The sequence below is a fragment of the Perca fluviatilis genome, chromosome 4 (assembly GCF_010015445.1).
Source record: "Perca fluviatilis chromosome 4, GENO_Pfluv_1.0, whole genome shotgun sequence".
In the NCBI taxonomy this organism is placed as follows: domain Eukaryota; kingdom Metazoa; phylum Chordata; class Actinopteri; order Perciformes; family Percidae; genus Perca; species Perca fluviatilis.
This window is the reverse complement of record NC_053115.1, coordinates 10,566,524-10,587,683: the sequence shown is the minus strand read 5'-3', so window position 1 is coordinate 10,587,683 and position 21,160 is coordinate 10,566,524. Positions and strand designations below refer to the sequence as shown.

At 40.8% G+C, this 21,160-nt stretch overlaps 1 protein-coding gene across 17 annotated transcripts in view; it reads left to right on the top strand.

The window, feature by feature from the left end:
* The window catches only part of celf4 (CUGBP, Elav-like family member 4), an 85,110-nt gene that overhangs the window by 51,452 nt on the left and 12,498 nt on the right, over positions 1-21,160 (top strand). For 4 of the 17 annotated variants that reach the window (XM_039798396.1, XM_039798402.1, XM_039798398.1 and 1 more), the window contains exons 3-9: positions 12,124-12,172; positions 16,598-16,726; positions 17,670-17,749; positions 18,065-18,235; positions 18,595-18,733; positions 19,608-19,760; positions 20,199-20,309. In XM_039798396.1, coding sequence (XP_039654330.1) covers positions 12,124-12,172; positions 16,598-16,726; positions 17,670-17,749; positions 18,065-18,235; positions 18,595-18,733; positions 19,608-19,760; positions 20,199-20,309 — 832 coding nt within the window. The remainder of the gene's footprint in view (positions 1-12,123; positions 12,173-16,597; positions 16,727-17,669; positions 17,750-18,064; positions 18,236-18,594; positions 18,734-19,607; positions 19,761-20,198; positions 20,310-21,160) is intronic. The other 13 variants (XM_039798400.1, XM_039798412.1, XM_039798399.1 and 10 more) reach the window with 6 other exon arrangements.

Below are 21,160 nucleotides of genomic sequence, written 5' to 3'. Positions count from 1 at the left end.
AAAGCCAAAGTGCAACATTTTGTTTCTCTCTTGTCAAGTTTGATGAGAAGATCAGTGCCAGTCTCATATCTGTCATATATGTCTGTAAATATACAGCTAGCGCCAGCATACGGGGAGAAAGCTAGCCTGTCTGTCGGAAGGTGATGAAATCGGCCTTTTAGCCTCTCAAAGGCTCACAAATTAACACGTTATATCTCCTATGTTTAATCCGTGCACAAAACAAAGTTCCAAATGTTTCTGAAGTCTCTGCTGATAGCCTGTCAACCTCACAGTGACTTCTTAACGCCACCGTAAAACCGCAAGTGGTTGTTAAATGTCAAACTATTCATTTAAATCTCTTTTCTGCCCCCTCCTGTTCTCCATGATCACCTCTACTGTGATTTTACACAGCCAAATGTATGGCCAAAAATGCCATGTACTAAATTTCTGTTATGGATTAGTCAGAATGGATGGCTAGGCTTACAACATGCAAAGTTAGCTAAGGCTAGCTCTAATGTTAGAGATATGGGTACATCGGCAAGGATTTTATGGACATTTCAAAAGCATTGCACATATCCCAACAAAATAATGAATAAGAGACACTTAAACAGTCCTTTATTTATGGTGCTATCTTGCGCTACATTGTTAATGAAGACAAAAGCACTTCTTCGGCCGGTACACCTCAATGCTTCCTGTACCGATAGCTGTCAATCAACGTAGGCTAAGGAGGTCTGTGGGTGAGATCGCGTTGAAAGTGACCAATCATAAGAGGGCCAGTGCCTCCTTTGGTTTCATTCACACAGAAATCCACTTTGAGAGCAGAGTGACCTGTAAGAGCGTGTATTTCCCGCCTGCACTTGCAAAGTAGACACTCTCTTGCATGTGGTGGTTGCTCTGTGCACTTGATGAATAGTGCCATTCTTTGCCTCACCCCATGTTTTCCTTCATGCTCGCAGTTCCCTGTACTTCTCTGGGTTGTTGAATTGGTGCGCGAAGAAAATACAATTTACTCGTGAGCATGTTTTATCGCACTCTGGAGATATGACATAAACCTGACGCCATACAAACTCACTCATTTACATATTTTTCTGTTTGTGTTATCAGACAACTGAATGAGCATAAAATAGTGATATGATCGCAGCTCACAAATACTTGTTAACCAGACAAACAGTATTCCCTATGCTGATATGGAAACATGCCAATAAAACCACTATTTTATGATTGCTGTGTGACAAAATAGTAACAAAATACCGACTGTTTGTTGAAGATTTTTTGCATTCAAATCTTTCACACCAAGAACGACACAAATGTAAATGTAAGGTTTGCACCATCACACAATCATTGATTGACAGTGTGTATATACCACAGAAAAAAATGTATGTAACAATATCGCTTATCCTATATGGTCATGTTTTATAGTATACCTTTTTACAATGACAATGACAAGTCCTGTAATTTTTTACAAGTATAATGTCAATAGCATAACATTAACATTAGCTAATGCACTTGGAAATGAATGGTTCTCCATACTTTACCTTGACAAAATCAATATCAATGTCTGTTGTTGTGTGACAGTATGAATAGCTGAATTATGACATTGGCCACGACGTTCGAGATCAGCTATTGATTGCGTGAGCAAAAGTCATTATTTTATTGGCTACTTTTATTGGCATCCGAAATTCGCAGAAAGTGAACAAGCTGCAGAAAGAACCTGCATAGATAGATGGGTTCAAATCTTTAAATTGATGTGCGATTAATTCAGACATGACACGTTAGTCGTAAGTCACTTTTGGTCTACTGTGTGCACATATTTTTATTTTATATCTCTGTAGCTTCTCACTGACTCTGCTTTATTCAATATACATTTTTATTTGTTTTTCATCACTATGTCTCTCACTGCCTTCTTCCAATACAAGGGCAGGCGATTGTGAGTGACAGCTTATTACATCACCATCTCCTCACCCCCTAACCTTATGCGACAGAAACAAGAGAATGTGTGTGTGTGTGTGTGTGTGTGTGTGTGTGTGTGTGTGTGTGTGTGTGTGTGTGTGTGTGTGTGTGTGTGTGTGTGTGTGTGTGTGTGTGTGTGTGTGTGTGCGTGCGTGCATGAGTGTGTCTCATTTGCACATGGGTGTGTGAGGGTATAGTGTATGTACAAGTGCACGTCAGAGGCAGGTGTGAAGCTGTGTGTGTGTGTGCGTGTGTGCGTGCGTGCGTGCGTGCGCGTGCGTGCGTGTGCAAGAAAGCGTGTGAGCATGCATGTGCGTATTTGAACATAAGAGTAGTTGCATTTCCTCGCAATTCATGGTATGTTTGCCCCTGCTGCTATTTGTGTCTATATTTACATTTGCATATGCTGTAAGGTATCTTTCATATGCACAGGCCTTTCAAGTCAGCTCTCATTCTCTTCTTCTCATACTCACACATTCACACACACAAACACACACACACGCGCACACACACAGACACACACACACACACACACACAGTCCAGCGATATGCAGCTCATGAATACTCCCAATTATGGGAAACCCACTCATCTTCTCTGTTGCTCAGTGATGGCTGGAGAAGAGGACAAAAGTTGTGTGGGGATGAAAGTGATAGCAGTCTGCCCAGTTCGGAATGTGACAGCTTTTGAACTTGTTTTTCTCTCTCTTTTTTTCTATTCATTAGATAAGTGAAAAGCAAAAACCTAGTGATGGCACGCCGGTACGAGCCATGATTTATGTTCACCTCTGGAAAGAGAAAAGTAGAATTTATGGCTTTCTCGTCTGGCCTAATCTTCACTATATGCTGCAAAGCCCAGGCAATGCAGTAAGCTTAGACGGGGAGGGAGAGAGAGGCTGAAAATTGTCCTCTACACTTTCTCTAGTTAGCTTTTTTTCTTTTTTCTTTCTCTTCCTCTCACTTACTAACCAACTCTATCACATTTTGTCCTTGTCATTTTTTTTCTCCTCCTGCAAGCTACAATGGAGCACCCGTACATACATATACTTGGTGCACACAGTGAAGCTTTGTACACTTCTAATCACATGCATGCAGGTGCACCATGCACACAGATGCACGCTCGCACATAAACTGAGAGAGCTGCTCAGCCCCTCAGCGACACCTTCACTGCTCTCAAACCAATTTTCTCACACTTTTTCATTCTCCATGTCTTCTCCTCTTTCTTTCTCCTGCTGCCTTGCTCCGCACCTCCGCCCTCAACCGCCTCCACATATAGATCCTTTCTTTTTATAGTCAAAGCTATAGTCCCCATGGCAACACCAGAGTTGTTGATTGCCAAGGTGCTGTACATCTAATTATGTAACTATCGCAAGGGGTTGTGTTGTTGTTGTTGTTGTGTGTGTGTGTGTGTGTGTGTGTGTGTGTGTGTGTGTGTGTGTGTGTGTGTGTGTGTGTGTGTGTGTGTGTGTGTGTGTGTGTGTGTGTGTGTGTGTGTTTGGGGGTATTTATTTCTCACTCCGGCACTGTCTACTATTAGCAACTTCCCTTTTGTGATGGATCAAGCTGTGGTGCGATAATCAATCTGTGTTCAAGGCTCACAAAGGATTGTGTGAGATGTAATGTCTTGTGATGCTCAAAATGGAATGATGTATATTATGTATCAATGTGAGATATGTGATATGTATACGTGTGTGTGTGTGTGTGTGTGTGTGTGTGTGTGTGTGTGTGTGTGTGTGTGTGTGTGTGTGTGTGTGTGTGTGTGTGTGTGTGTGTGTGTGTGTGTGTGTGTGTGTGTGTGTGTGCGTGTCTCATTTGCACATGGGTGTGTGAGGGTATAGTGTATGTATAAGTGCATGTCACAGGCAGGTGTGAAGCTATAACAGGTTTTGACAGGGTAAAATCATTTGGGGGTGCAGATGACATGCTTTTTCTATCCAGTTACGGTGTGACAACAGAATTCTCAACTGTCGATTCCTATTAAAGTGCTCGCAGGAAGCATTAATCCTCTCATTCCACATTGATTCTTATCCAGGTAGTGCACTGAAAAGATGGAGGGGAAATTGGAGGGAAACAGATTTATGCATTAACTCACTGTGGAAAAAATAGTTTTCGCACTCTGCTCATTTACTCTATTCGTCAACAAATCCGATAAGGAGAAGAGGAGGAAGAAGAACGAGGGAAAATAATAAGATGTTGAACAAGAATAGAAAGGAAAAAAAGAAGACTACATTTCCATTTTAACCTCTCATTCAAAACTGCTCGAAAGCCGTCCCACTACTGCCAGCGTTCAGGCTGCTTGCCAGTGAAAGAAGGAGAAAACAGGAGGAGATAAAGAAGAGGTGGGCTGGTGTGAAATGGATCAAACAATGGATGTGAGAAAAGCATTGCAGTTCTCAACCAACTACAGGCAAAAGAGAAAAGGAGTGGAGGAGGAGTGGGGGTGTGTGATAACTTGCAGCTTTTAAAATGTCTGTGTTTTGTAACTAGCTTTCTGAAAACAGGTCTTCAGAAAGTTGGAGAAGTAAGCGTGCCAACAAAAATGTAATCAGGAAGCAAAAGAGAATAAATTGAGATTACTTTGTAACACATGCTGCTCCCAAGGTCAAGAATGATCTTCCTCGCATTTGGATGAATCAGATTCGGATGGGTATGTGTCCTGTGTGTATGTCTGTCTATCATTGTCTGTTTTCATATTCTGTGTAAAAGTAATTTTTTTTTAAAGACTATTTTTTGGGCTTTTCCACCTTTATTTGATAGGACAGCTAGATGAGAAAGGGAAGACATGCAGGAAATCATCACAGGTCAGAATCAAACCCTGGACCTCTGCGTCGAGGAATAAACCTCTCGGTACATGTGTGCCTGCTCTACCCACTGAGCCCACATACGCTACGCGTAAATGTAATTTTAGTGAAGGAATATGCGATGATCAGAGGGTTGGACAGGAAGGTTTGCTTCCTTTTGTAATCTCTGTGTGTCTCCCTTTCATCTGCCTTTGTGGAGACGTAGTGATCTCGGTAGACGCTACTGGGACAGCGGCACCACAAAGCGAGCAGCAGCATATAGAAACAGGCTAAGAAAGATGGTGACTGCATTTTTCATTTACACAGTTGCTCTAAGAGGGATTTCAGGGTTATCCAATTGCTCTAGGATGATACATGAGTGCGAGGTCATTTAACATTTTTAATTTGAAAATCAGTCATTTATATAGATCAGTCGCTATTGTAATGTGTCTTTAACCTTCCGCCATCAAACCCATTTCATCAGTAAATGAGATATTGACAATATTTTGCTTGTATGTTATTGTTCAGAGCAAGTTTTGGTGCAGCGCTTCATCATCTTGTAACATTTTGAACAAATAAGGAAATATTGATAAATGAGGGCCAATGTCTCCATTTGCCATAATGCACACTGCAGCCACATTGTTGTTCTACTAGCCACCTCAGTGTTGCGGTGCAACAACAGCCAAAGAAAGCACAGGCTCTGCCAATTCATAATTCATCTGGATGCTTTTTTTTCTTATATTTATTTCGCTGCCGTCCACTCAGCTCTGACTGCAGCATGCCGCTCAATCCCAGCCCAAACAACTGGGCCTAGCCGTCCTGATGTCAGAAAATACTCTTCTCATCCTTGATCTGACATGATACAGATTGTCCGTCTCTGTTTGTCTGTAAAGATGAGAAGGGATAAAGCGGAAGAGAATGCAACAAAAGGAAAGAGATTGGGATGTTTTGCTTTATAGTCGTCTTAACCCTCACACACAGACGTTGATCTCTCCGCAATATGTTTCACATGAACATCAAAAGAGAGGTTTGGTGTTTGGCCATATGTCAGGATTAAGAACTACAGGGAAGGAAAGAAAGCAAAATGCTCACTGAGATATGTAGACATTACTGGAGATTAAACCTGATTGGAATCCAAGTGGAATTTAACTATTCATCAACTTTCAAGCCATGATCAACCCTGCTATAGACTGAGCGAAATTTTTTGTCAAACAGGGCCTGTAACGTCACATTGCATTCTGGGTATTTTCGGTTATTTTGTTCTGTCCTACTTTTAGCGATTCAGTTGGAATTATAATATATGTTTTATATATACAGTACAGGCCAAAATTTTGGACACACCTTCTCATTCAAATGTGTTTCCTTTTATTTTCATGACTATTTACATTGTAGATTCTCACTGAAGGCATCAAAACTATGAATGAACACATATGGAATTATGTACTTAACAAAAAAGTGTGAAATAACTGAAAACATGTCTCATCTTTTTAGCTTTGTATGTGTTGTCTTTGCTCTGTTTTTGTTTTACTGTAAAGCACTTTGTGACCCCTTTTGTCTGTGAAAGGTGCTATATAAATAAAGTTTACTTACTTACTTACTTATATTTTAGATTCTTCAAAGTAGTCACCCTTTGCTTTTTTATTAATAAGGGAAATAATTCCACTAATTAACCCTGACAAAGCACACCTGTGAAGTGAAAACCATTTCAGGTGACTACCTCTCTGACTACCTAGCTCATTGAGAGAACACCAAGGGTTTGCAGAGTTATCAAAAAAAGCAAAGGGTGGCTACTTTGAAGAATCTAAAATATAAGACATGTTTTCAGTTATTTCACACTTTTTTGTTAAGTACATAATTCCATATGTGTTCATTCATAGTTTTAATGCCTTGAGTGAGAATCTACAATGTAAATAGTCATGAATATAAAGAAACACATTGAATGAGAAGGTGTGTCCAAACTTTTGGCCTGTACTGTATATATATATATATATTAACATGATGTACACATTATTGCATCAATAATCATAATTCCGAGTCTCATCATCCAAGTACTTTAAGTTTTGGCACTTTAATTTCATTTTGATGCTAATACTTTGAACTTTGAATTCAAACTTGAATGCATGAGTATTTCTACACTGTGGTATTGCTACTTTTACTTTAGGAAAAGATCTGTGAAGTACTTCTTCCTCCACTACAGCAATATATTTTTAACTGCACCTCATGTCCTATTCAGCACCACTGAATAGGACATGAGCTTGCATGTCTTTAGCATTGGGTACATTTAGTAAATTCCCAACCATAATATTATAAACAAGAACTGCTTCTCTACCTCTATCTGGTGACTGGGGGGAAAAAACATTTACCAGGATTAGCCTGTGCACTTGCAAAGAGGATCACTGAGTATGAGGTGAGGCAATGCCATTTGACTGACTGACCTGAATTCCACTCCTGATGAACACATCTTTTGCCATGGGAAAAAAACACAAGCTTATTCCAGTTCCATTAGTCACATTACGGCACTTCTCTCTGCAGTCTGCGGTGGTAATGGCGGTGGAAGGGTGTGAGCTGGCCTTTTGCTACAGATGTTGTAAAATACTTCTGTGCCTCAAGAGGTTGCAAAAGTCAATACAATGAAATTTTTACATGTACTGCAGGAGCTTTGATGGAAATGTGGGGGTATTCCATGGGAGTGTAATGCTTCTGTGAATTAATGTAAAATCAATACTTTTAAAATAGGTTGTCCTCTCTGTGACCACTGGTGAAATCTATTACATGCCTGCTAAATGTTTCTAGTTTTTCAGCTTATCTTGCCACTGAGGGGCCCAGTTTCCCAAAAGCATCTCATGATTATAAGCATATTTGTTCAGCTAATGTTTTCATTGGCATGTTTCCATCCAAAGATGAGTGTTGTGCATGCTGAGATACTTTGGAAAGCACGTCCAGGTCGAGTGCCTGTGGTTCATTTGACAGTATGAATACCGACCTTTGGTTACACTTCAGACCCTGTGGTACTGCTCCTGCAGAGAATCTCAACATCCCTTTCAGATACTTGCTTTCATATACGGTTCACTTAGGAATCAGTATATGTATGAACAGAAAGCACACAAAAACCCAAACACCTTAATTCAAATGGCACGGAGACAGAATGACGTAAAAGAAAAAAGGGCCTTTAGCTGCAAAATGTAAAATAGAGCAAGTTTTCACAATAGTAGAAGAGGAATATTATAAAGGCAGCCTTCTTTGCTTCCCTGGGAGAGTTTCATGGAGTGCTTTCTCACTGTGATAATGAAATGACCTGGCCTGCACTGCTCCTCTCTCTCTCTCTCTCTCTCTCTCTCTCTCTCTCTCCTTTCTCTCTCTCTCTCTCGAAAACACATCTGCCAGACGAGGGTGAAAATGAGAAAATCCTACCTCCTCTCCCGAGTTTCGTGAAGCATACTTTCAATATTCTTTTCAACAGACAATGATGAGAGTGTGAGTGACTGTGTGCTCTTGTGTACCTGTGAGTGTTGTGAATTACTGTTGCTGCATGTATTAGTTTGTGTGTTGTTTTGGAGGCTGGCACTTGCACTGTCTTGAGCAACTTGTAATAAACTGTATTTGAATCACATCTGACATAACAAGGTACTAGACAGAAATTCAGTGGATAAAAATCCCATAGAGTTGTCATCGTAGCCGTGTTTTTGTAACTTAATTTCTGTGGTTTGCACGCAGTGAAATCAATACAGTCAGCAGAAAACTCAGATCAAGGACTTCAATTTTGCCCCATTTCAAGGTAGAATCCAATATAGCAAACTATTGTCCCACACTGTTTTCAGCTAATCTTGTGGGCCTCACTAGACATTCAGGCTGTACTAGACTGATTCAGAAGAATGACTCACCAGTTTGGTACAGCACAGGCTGCATCCAGACCATGTATTCCCTTAGCTTCTAGTTAGCAGGGAATCTATGGCAGCACTGAGGCAGAGCGCTGTCATTGAGTTGCATAATCAACAGAGGAGTGTAGCAAGAATATGTGTGTGTGGGTGTGTGTGTGTGTGTGTGTGTGTGTGTGTGTGTGTGTGTGTGTGTGTGTGTGTGTGTGTGTGTGTGTGTGTGTGTGTGTGTGTGTGCCCGTGCAGTTCTTTTCGAGCTGTCAATCATGCGGTACACCAAGGCCACTCTAACGCGAGGCTGCTGAGGTGGACTTTCAGCAACAATGGAGCTTACTAAACCTGCATGTGTGTGTGTGAGCATGTGTGTAGTGTTTTTAAAGTATGAATAGACAGCCGCATACACAAGGCTGAGGAAAAAAAGGCACGCTACATGCAAGGTATTAGGTGTGTATGCTGAGAGATGAGCCAATTTACAGAACATGTTGACTCACAAGGATACATTTACATATTCATTGTGTGTGTGTGTGTGTGTGTGTGTGTGTGTGTGTGTGTGTGTGTGTGTGTGTGTGTGTGTGTGTGTGTGTGTGTGTGTGTGTGTGTGTGTGTGTGTGTGTGTGTGTTTGTGTGTGTTTATTTATGTACTGTTGTATGTTTCTAGGCATGCTTGGATGCATAGGCCTATTTATGATTTTGCATGCTTGTGCATGAGCCAAGCTTGTGTGTATAAGCATGCATTTCTAGTCATGTAAGCCTGTTTGTGTGTGTACTGTACATGTGTTTATATATGTATGTATGTATGCATCTCAGTGCCTTTGTGTGTAAATCTAGATGGCATTTTTTTTCTCATACTGGCATTAGGCTAAAGAGAGCTTCATGTATTATCTGTGTATTGTATTGTTTTGCTTCTGCTGCTCAATGATGCCATCTGGCTTTGGCTAACACCACCACATACATCCTAGGGGAGCTATCCATGCTAGTCAGCGTCTGGTTTTAACAACTGTTTTGGGATCAGTTGTCCAGTGGGCTGGTGCTAACTCACCCTATTATGAGCAGGGTGATACAACTGACCTTGAATCGGTTTATGGGCTATGGGATAATGGATACCACTGATAGAGAGCCCATGAAACTCCACTCAGCTTTCAGTGACAAAAGAAAAAAATGGTTAAACCCCTTAACATTATTTTGAAATGTATCTGAAAAATACGTATGAGCTGATTAATCTGTGAAGTTAGTTCATAGGATTCTAGGTGTTTCAAGAATAACAGTGGAGTAAAGAATTGCTTAAAGTTTTGAACTAAAATAAATGTTACGTTAAGGGACAGTTCTAACATTAATAGAGGGTGAGGGGTAGGGCGTGTTTTAATTTAAATTAAAATGTTTAGGGGAGAACAAGGGAGGGTCTTTAATGTTTAGCTTATCTCAGATTTATATTTTATTTCAGCCTTCCTTGTTAGATTTGTTATATAAAATATATTTACATCAATAAGATGACGTCCGTGGATACAGAGGTGTGTTTTGCCATGTGTAGAGGACAGCATCATTAACATTAAAATATCTTGAGATTTTAGGGGTGAGGGTGTTGTAGTTTAATTTCTTAGTCAAAGGGAGAGTCCAAAGAAAGAAAAGAAAGCATTAATAACTCTGGGCTTGCTTTTTTAAAAGTGAAACATAAACCCAAATAATTGTGGGTCCCTACAAGCTTATTGCAGAGTGAAATTAAGACCAGAAAAATTACACATAACCTCAGAGGGTCATAGCCGTCATATACTGTGCGGGTTAAGACCAGTGCTTGCATAAAACCAGTGGAGGTGGAACGCAATTAGGTCAGATTGAGGCCAGACCATTTGTATGGGTCACGGTAAAAGCGCTCATATGTATGCAGGCTTATAGGCCCCTTGGGAGCACTGGGCTGACCTTGTCCCATACTCTGATCTATGTCCTCATCTCCCCCCATGTCCTTTTTTCCTCATTCCTCCCCCCTCCTCCTTTTTTATCACCACATTTTTCTCTTCTCAAACACCCCTGTTTTTTTTTTTTTCACAGTTTTCCATTAGTCTCTCTTTTTTCTCACCCTGTTTGGTTTCAACCCTCCTAAAATCTCCCTCTTCCCTACCCAGCACTGTTTTTTATTCACATCCCTCTTTCTCTCATACTTTTTTTACTCATTTTAACTCCCTTTTTTCATTCACCAGTTCTTTTATCCCCTCTTGTCCTTTTTCCATATCAACAGCCAGTCTGATAAATAATGCATCACAGCACATTAAAAACATTAGTAGGGTTCTCTTGGCTGTCAAAGAGAGGGAGGAGACAAGGAGAGGAAGGAATGGGTAACTCCATTTTAAATAAATGTTATGAAAGATGATGTGGTTTAATATTAGCAGCAGAAAAGCGCCAGGAAAGGGTGAAGGTCCGAGCTTTAATTGCGTTTGCGTTGTGACATTGTGTCCTCGTGCTCAAAGGTTTTGCCTTTGGTGAATCATCTGAAAGCCCAGAGATTCATTAAGATGATGACTGTATCAGCAAACTCTGAAGAAAAGATTTAATGACATTTAGCAAAACACTGATGCTGCATCACACACAGAACCTTGACCTTTATCTCCTCCCTTTTCATCCTCAGCTTTCCCCTTTTCTCCTCTCCTTTCCTCTCCTCTTTTCTCCTCTCCCCTCTCCTCTGCCCCTCCTCCCTCCCGCCTTTCCTTCCATTCCTCCTGGCAGTGTGGCGATTGGCATTATTAAAAATTGATTGGCGGCGAGCGTTTAGCCGGGTGGTGAGGCGGAGAGGGAAGGTTTGACAGGCAGGAGTGAAATGAAAGGAGGGCCTCGGCGGACACACTGTAGAAAGGTCTCACTGGGGGAGACCACAGGTGTGTGTGTGTGTGTGTGTGTGTGTGTGTGTGTGTGTGTGTGTGTGTGTGTGTGTGTGTGTGTGTGTGTGTGTGTGTGTGTGTGTGTGTGTGTGTGTGTGTGTGTGTTCACTTGTATGTACAAACTTGTGTGTGAGGTTAAGAGAGGATTGTGCAAGAACATTTTATAGTGAGGCTTAACTCACACATAATATATTCTGTGTGTATGAGTTGATTTTGCTGTTTGTGTGTGTGTGTGTTTGTAAATACCACATTACGTATATCCAAGTCCAAACAGACCACTTCACGATGGCACACCCGCATCCAGAGAGGATACACTGTCACAGTAGCTCTGCTGACCCAGAGTTACCTCTCCACCATCCTCCCTCCATCCCTCTTTCTGTCATACCCTTCATCCCTCTGCTTATCCCCTTTCCAACCCTTCTCTCTTCTTTCATCTCACATCAAATAATATTTCCAACCCATATTCCCAACTAGCTATTCCCCCAATGGCTATAAGTGCTACAGCTTTGGAGATTTTCAATACACTTTATCTGCAATTTGGCTGAGTGATTCTAAAAAACTTTTTTTGGGGACGGGGGTAAAAGCATGCGCTATTACATGAGTACACAATGCTTACTGGTTGTCTCTTGTTTTCTTCTTTTCTCTCTTTGTCCTCTCTTTCTCTCTCTGTCACAGATGAATAGACCAATCCAGGTGAAGCCAGCAGATAGCGAGAGTCGAGGAGGTACTGTATGCCCTCTCTTCCTTCTTTTCCTCCCCGCCTCTTCTTCCTTGCTACCTACCTTCCTTTGTTCTAGCCCTACAAACATGCTGCCTGTGCGTATCAGCCTCACCATTATCTGTCCCATTAGATGCCCTGTACCTCGACGCAGGCTGACAGCACGGCCTGGCCGGACCCTCCACTATTCAGAACGCATTATGTAAAAACAGTGTTCCTCCTGGCTGGCGCTGCCCTTAGCTCCTTTCTTGGAGTTTCATCGTATGCACTGATCCGTGTACATGTACATGTACGTACATACACAGAAACATGCATGTCACGTCATGCTTGTGGGGAAAACAGGTCACACACCTTTTATAATGCTGTCTGTAACAAAGCAAGTCCTATTTGACTCATGTCACAAGTTTGCATTGGCCAAATGAACTGCAGTTTCAATTGACAGAGCTGTGTGAATGAAAGTGGATGTCTAGTCTGGTCATTTGTGTCTGGCGTAGGCTACTGTATTGACAGCTAAGACAGCTTAAAGCGCATTTTCTATGTCTAGACATGTAGTGACCTGCTCCTGACATCAATCAATGGACTGTACAAGAGAAGATTGATGCAGTTTGACCGTTTTTGGCTGGAGTCTTTCAAACTTCGCAGTTGTTAATATAATTGGCACCAGAGTGATTCTTCAGTCACAAGAAAGACGAAAAGATGGGGGAAAAAACAGGAAATAGAGCATGCAAGGAGTTGAAGGCTGATAAGCAGAGAGAAGTTTAAGGACTGAGAAAGAGGTGTTAGCCTGTAAAGGGGGAAACAACCTTTTAAGGAAAGGAAGAGAGATTGTGCGACATCCTCTTCTATTTAGTTTGCTGGTGCTCTGAGTATGATTGATGGAGCAGGAGGGAACAGAGGCGAGCACCAAGCACGAGGAAGCAAAGTGCAGGGCAATGCAGGCCGTCCATGCCTCTGTCTATTATTTGGGTCTATCTTTCTCTGTATGTATGTCCTCAGCCCACTTCTATTCTCCTCATCTATTCTGCACACTGTCTATCCCTTGGATGTTTTTTCTCGGGTATGAATACAAAGCTATATCGTATTGTCAGGGTTTTACATTTTAATTGCAGTGGTGGTACAAGAACTTAGATCCTTTACTAGTACCAGCACACTGTGAAAATATGCCATTACAAGTAAAAGTCATACTGATTGTAAAAGTAAAATAAGCATTATCAGTAAAATGTACTTAAAGTATCAGCAGTAAAATTATCGTTCTGCAGAAAATGTCCCTTGTGACTAATACACTGTATTATTATATATTACATTATTATATTGTTAATAATGATACATCAGTGTAAGTAGCATTTTATTGTTGTAGCTGGTGGAGTTGGGGCTACTTTAAAAAAAAATGTCATATACAAAGTTAGGTAGTTTAGTCCAATGAGTCCCAGGTAAGGGGCACTCCCCCCTCATGTCACAACGTAAATGAGTTGAATAATGATTAATAGGGGAAGGAAAGAGAAAAGAAAAAAAGAAAAAAGATTCTGCTATACAGATTATTTTTATGAAATAATGGATCATTTGGGCATTTGGGTTATTAAAAAAAACAAACACCTGAGAAGTTCAGATGGAAAAATCACTCTATGGCGGAACAACCCATGGACATCTGAAACATGAGCAGCCCCCAACTAGACACTGTAGTAGTATAAAGCAGCATAAAATGGAAATACTCAAGTAAAAGGTGAGGGACCAAACATTTCAAGATGTGTGTGTCTGTTCTGTGTGTACAGTGCAAGGCCAGAACACAGATTAGTCTTGTTGACTCTGCAAGGATACCCTGTCAGGCACAGGCGGTGGAGAACAGACCCTAAACATGCATGCATGCACACACACACACACACACACACACACACACACACACACACACACACACACACACACACACACACACACACACACACACACACACACACACACACACAGATAACCACACCTGGACACATGTTAATTTGCTAAACAAATTCAGAGGCAATTGCACTGAGCCTCATTAATTTCCCAACATATACATCCATTTCCACAAAGCTTCGATACTCTGTGCAACGTAAAAACAGACAGCCTGGCACACCGACACATCTGCTACTGTTTTGTGCTAACACACTTTCACCGTCTGCCTCACAATTTTCCTCAAACACTCATTCAGTGACTCAGTCACGCTGTCATGGTGAATTTTGAACTGATGCTGGACCACAGTCTGACTATATTTTATCAAAATCCATAATTGTACAATTTCATCTGATTATTTCATCCTGCAATTCTTTTTGACAGCATAAAAGTTTGTTGAAAAAAATAATTGAAAGAAGAAAGATTTGGGTTTCGGGAGGTTATGTGTAGCTTTTTGTCCACAGAGACTGTTCACCAAAAATGCCAATATTAACTTAAAGAAAGAAGAAGACAGCAGCTGCTATGTGCAAAAGACTGGCTGCTATGAGTTTGTAATGAGAAATAATGTAGACCAAGAAATGTGTTACATTGGTGCTGTGTGACTTGATAATATGAACAAGTCATTTCCCTAATGTTTTATCTGATGTATCCCTGTGCAGAAAGTAGGCATTTTATTTTCGAAAGTCTTTATCAGTGCTTTCCAGTGGCCATGTGTGCATAGCTTCCTGAATAACAGCAGGTTACCCTCCCATGCAACCCCGCATTCACGTAATTGTCTGCTGGATTCAACATAACCTTTGACTTATGCATATTACTTGTTATTTCTGTTAGATTATATTTATTTTTATATCTAATTGGTTTCACAGTTAAACTTGCAGCCTCATTATTGTGCAGCAGGCACTAGCATCCTGTATGCGATGCATATTTAATATAATGACAACCAAATGTGTTGTTACATGTAAACAGAGCCCCCCGGACAAACTTGCTATGGAACTTAACTTAGACTTCCATTAAATTTGAATCATGATCTGACCTGAGGACAGGCACACCAACGCGTCTGTCTGGCTAATACCTGTAACAGGCACAATTCCTCGCATGTAGTACTTGATGTACAAAAATTGGCTGATTAGCCTGATAAGTCAGACCCATGGATTTTCACACAAGCCATTGTTAGTGTCCATTAGATATCGTTACATATTCGACAAATACATCAGTTACCAAGATGGTGAGTGCAGGTGTTGTCTCTCTTTCTTTACGTAATGTATTCACAACTATGTAAACATAAAATAGGATAGAAGGAAAATGGAAGACCAATTTACCATTACCGTTTTTATTGATCTACAAGGGATTCAAATATCTAAATTTAATCACAGAGAGTATTTTATTTTTCTCTCATGTTCAGATATATCACAGTATTACTACGACATGTTGTTTCCAACAGTATAGAGGTGCCTGAAACACACTGCTTGTTTTTGGCATGACATTGTTACAGACAAACAGTTCAGATGGTAGGGAGCAAGATGCTACAGAAAAAGGAATGGAATAGTTGGATAACCATAACATTCACTCACTGTACTCTCATGAAGAGTGGAGTATCATATCAGCCTCTTATCTTACATTTTGTAGCTACTCTACAACTATAAGCCAAACAGGTTGTTTTATATATTAGCCAGTAACAATATTTTGTTTGTCCCAAAAGGATTTGTCACATACCAGTAGTTATAAACACACATTTACTGCAGGCGACACAAGTCGAGTGAGCATTGTGCTGTTACCATCAGACTCTGAGAGCTGAGGGCACGTTGTCAGCCGTGTTCCCACAGGACAAAGACTGCGCAAAAAAAGGTTTTCTTGCCTTAAACATGAGTTCTTCCACTAGAAATTTGTAATGAAATCACGGTAGGAAAATATGAATAAATGTAAAACCAGGTAAACCAAGAAAAAAACCTGCTACATAATTTAAAATACACAATGTATTACAGACAGTGTTCAGCAAGTACCATTGAATGTGGCATGAGCGAGGACTGCTAAATCAGTGCCACTGAAATTTGTCACTAAAGTTAACAGTTTCCAAATTAATTCAATAAAGCTGTTTGTGTAATATAATTATCGACATCTGTCACGGACTTGTTATGAACATTTTAAATGTTATTCTATTGTTATTGCATTGCTGATTTTTTCCAAATGGAGCTGAGCACCTACGTATGACCATGAACCCTTTGTTTAGAATAACATACTCATCAAGAATGCGTGGTTAAGCAAATAGCTTTGAGCCAATAGCTTCATTCGAACCCAATTGAGATCTAAAGATGTGCGAATAAATGGGTGGATAACATATGTTACCTTGGATAACATATAGCCTACAGTCTGTTGTATCACAAAATGTTTTTTCGCATGCAAGTAAGGATGAGTAAAAAACACTGCTGTTTCAGGGACCATAGCGTGCCTTTATGTAGAATATCAAAAGGCATCTCTGATCTTCTGATTGTGACCTATTCCTTTCTCTTTTAGAAGACAGAAAGCTCTTTGTGGGCATGCTCAACAAGCAACAGTCAGAAGATGATGTGCGGCGCCTTTTCGAGTCCTTCGGCAGCATCGAGGAATGCACCATCCTCAGAGGTCCCGACGGAAACAGCAAAGGTGAGTTTATAGCTGTTTATGACTTTGAGCCAGCAGGCTTTTTTCACAGACTACTGCACAGAAATGATTTGGCCTTTCAAAGTTGGTGACTTTGCAAAGTTCTCCTTAAACACTCTGTGTTGAGTGATGTCAAAGCGGACTATTCCACAATCATCAGAGGAGTGGTTACATAAGAATACTGTAGAATCTGGAAATTTCAACAGTAAATGTCATTTGAAGGCTTTGCCCACAGGGATGAGAGATATAAACCAATAACTCTTTACAGATGAACCCCATTAACCTTATGAGTCAACCTACACGGCTCTGATGAAGAAAAAAAACCAAGCCAACCTCCTTATTAACCACCAGGCTTTATGTCATGCCAGAAAAAAATGTCCTTTCGAAATGTTGTCAGGGTGCTACACAAGTTCAATGCATGAAGTTCATCAGTGGGCTTAGCAGCCAATCAATGAGGCCCGATGATAACTAAGCCTGATGATTACAGTGGGCTTGATCATTCTGATTCCTCCATGAAGCTCCATTAACAAGGCCTCATCAGCCAGCTTACTCGGCTAAGTGGGCTTTAGCTCAATAATTACTGGGAACTTGATCGTTCAAATTCATCAACGGGGCTTGTCAATAGTAAGCGACACCAGAATGTTGTGGCATTTTAAGCCCTATCAGAGGATCCCAAAGTTGTTAATGGTGTCAGAGTGGCATGTTTAGCCAGCTTATTGAGCGTCGATCCACACTAATGTAGCCCTCCTCAGCAAAGAGGGCTTTGTTTACTAAATGTTTGTTCCTGTAATGCTGCAGTAAACTTATCCTGGGTGAAAACAAACCAGGAAACATTTTACTTTTTGTCTTGTTATTCGCAATGCTTTGCTTTGCTATTACTTTTTAGTAAACTTTTCTCTTTTGTATTTACTGTCTCTTTTTCTCCCCTGTCTTTCTCTCTCTTCAGGCTGTGCATTTGTAAAATACTCCTCTCACGCTGAAGCTCAGGCAGCCATCAGTGCACTACACGGCAGCCAGACAATGCCTGTGAGTACATCCTAACTGTGTGCGTGAGCATGTAGATTTATGTGAGAGAGGTGAGTCACGTAGAAAGATGAGTCACATAAAGTTTAATTCCCTTTAAGTTAAGTTAAGCTATACTTTATTAATCCCAGTGAGGGAATCTGTCCTTTGCATATGACCCATCCTGACTATTTCAGGGCAATGGGTGCCAACTACAGCTCTGACACCATTGCTTTGTCAGGAGAGGATGTGTGTTTGTGCGTGCAAGTGCAGATACAAGCTTATGTCATGTGTATCGGTACACACTAACTATGTTCTGCGTTGCGTTTGTGTGTGTATGTGTGGGTGGGTGGATGGGTTGGTGCACAGGGTGCCTCATCCAGTCTGGTGGTGAAGTTCGCCGACACGGATAAGGAGCGCACCATCCGCCGCATGCAGCAGATGGCTGGTCAGATGGGCATCTTCAACCCTATGGCCCTGCAGTTTGGAGCCTACGGAGCCTACGCTCAGGCAAGACGCCCCGCAAAACGCCTTCTTTATCCACAGTTATTTATTCGATGAACCACAATAACGAAATGGAGTGCTTAATCCTAGCTCACATCTGAAATTAGCAAAAAATTATGCGCTTCCTCCAATTAGGAATACTGTATTTCACTAGGACGAGATGAAAAATGTATTTTTTAAGTTTGGGAAAGAAAAGAAAAATACATTTTGTGGGATTCATTACCTGGTTTTTATCTGGTAGTCTCTGTTTTTCCTCACTTTCCTTTTAAACCCCCGCTCCTTCCTTTTTTCTTTCTTAGTTCAGTAACTTTCTCCTCTTTCTTGCATTATTCTCAACCCTTTTCTTAAAATCCTCCACTGTGCAGGTGCAGCAGCAGGCGGCATTGATGGCATCTGTAGGCCAGGGAGGCTACCTCAGTCCAATGGCGGCCTTTGCTGCTGCCCAGATGCAGCACATGGCCACCATCAATGGCATCCCAGGAGCACCGCTGACCCCAACGTCAGGTAATAGTGGTTAAAGACCAAAGGTTAAAGGGCCGTGCTGGATTTTTAGGTATATACGTCCGCCTTACCAAAGTAAGGAGTGATTTGTTTAAATGATTTTGGAACGCAACCAACAGAGCCTAATCTCAAACTCTACTATATTCCGTTCAACTGCGGTGCTAATGTTAGGTAACTGCATTTTACAAAGTGGGCAAACAGCCTTATTTATCCAAGATTTATCCATATATGGTGTTGAATCCAAACTGCTTCCTCACAATACTACTCAGATGGTTTGGTGTCATGATCCATTCAGCACAGCTCGCTAGTTTTCTCCATAATAATGCCAATCATTTTACCCACTCCCTTAAAAGATATATAACTTCTAAATCTCAGGCATAACAAATTATTAAATCTAATCTAAAAAAATAACAGCAATGTTATATGTAATGAATAAAAAACAGTATGTTCCTTTAAGGCATTACTGTAGCATTGCAGTGGAAAAATACAGCAACAAAGTGCACTGGATTTGAATGGGCATATATTTTTACACAGAATCTATACATGTAGCACACTGGCATGGCAACATGCAATCATCTGAGACAAATACATAATTGGTACCCATAATATATCATCAACACAGTATTAACTTTTATTTTATAATATGTCTAAGATTCAGATCGAATGGCTGTTGTGTCACAGTAAGGGCCATACTGTGACAAGAAATTAGCCCCTGACATTTAGTGTCTTCACCGGCCCACTGGACCGACCCATCTGATATTTCCAAGAGTTACTAGGTGGCCAGACAAAGTAAAACTTCTCCATAATGTCTTATAAAAAATTCTGTGGAATGCTTACTGTTTGTTTCTCGCTTTACCCGTCTGACCCGTGGCTGCAGGTGGCAGTACTCCTCCAGGCATCAGCGCCCCCACAGTGACCAGCATACCCTCCCCCATTAGTGTAAATGGTTTTACTGGCATGCCGCCCCCCCAGGCAAATGGGCAACCTCCTGCAGAGGCTGTCTTCACCAACGGCATACACCACTATCCTGGTAAGTCTGATTAATTCAGTGGCATGTATGCAAACACACAAAATAACGCTCAGAAACACAGAAAAAAAACACTGTATACATTATGAATATACTGTTTGTCATGTTAAACTGGGACTACATGAAAATGAAGCTAACATGTAAATCCTTAGAGACACACTCTGCGGTAAACGCATCCATTGTAACAGGAAAGTGTGCATGCAGCTGGCTTACAGGCGTGAATAGCCTTGAAGCATGTTCAGGAGGCCGAGGCCAGATGAATTTAGCCCACAGACAGTCAGCATGTAGAAGAGATGAGTGTTTGGCAAAGGTGCTTATGGGCTGCGGGAGCCTAAGTGTGCGCTTGTTTCATGAGCCGTGGCTAGAACCTTGGTTTTTGTCTGTGAATAGGTGGAAGAAAAATATGTTTATAGTATTTTTTTTACACTCTTGTCTCTCCAGTGTTGCAGGAGGTGGTTTTTAGGGAGGACTCGGAGAAAAACGGCTTGGGCGTGGCTCAGCGGAGTTGTTTTGGGGTTCAGGGTGGCTGCTTCATCTCCTCTCTCTCTGAAGGTAGCGCTCCCTCCTCCCCATCCTCTTTCCCCTCTTTATTTCACTTCCCCATGGGCTCAAATAAGGGTCAATAAGATTTTGAGCTTGTGAAATGATGTTCAGAAATCATTTCTAAGCCTGTTGTTTTATATAATTCTTTGTAAACCTCTGAAAAAACTGCATGAGAAATTCAAGTTTGTACAAAGATTTGTAGTTGTAGAAAAAAATTTAGTTTAGATTCAAAGCTGAAAACTGCGTCCCCACTCTAATGTCAGTGTAAGACGTGCTCACTCGCATTAAGAGTTACAAAGTTACGAAATTTGGCCCTGATTTCACAGCCAAAAGCAGTGCCAAAATTCATTTTCACAACTTAAATGTGTTTTCATGTGTAATTTCAGTGTCATACACGGTGTGGGTACTTTGAGAATTGATTCTCACAGTTTTCTTCTTTGAATCTGCACTCAAATGTTCACAGGAATTCTTTTGTCTTTGAGTCTTTGTGTAACATTAGTATAATTTGTTTTTACAAATAGTTTTCTACAAATAGTTTCTATACATTCACAAACTAAATTTTTCATGCAAAACACTTTTCAGATGTTTACAGAGGATGATATAGTGTACAATCACAGGCTTTTAAATTATTTCTGAAGACAATTTTACAAGCTTAGAATGTATCAACCTTTATTTGAGCCCATACTTCTCTCCTTTCATCTGGCTATCTGAACCGTTTTTCAGTGTTGCTGTTAGTCCACGATGTGTTCAGTATTTCTTTGTTTTTTGGTGATAGTGGGGTTATCCATGTGTGTACGTGGTTATCAGTATATGTGTATGTGTGTGTGTGTGTGTGTGTGTGTGTGTGTGTGTGTGTGTGT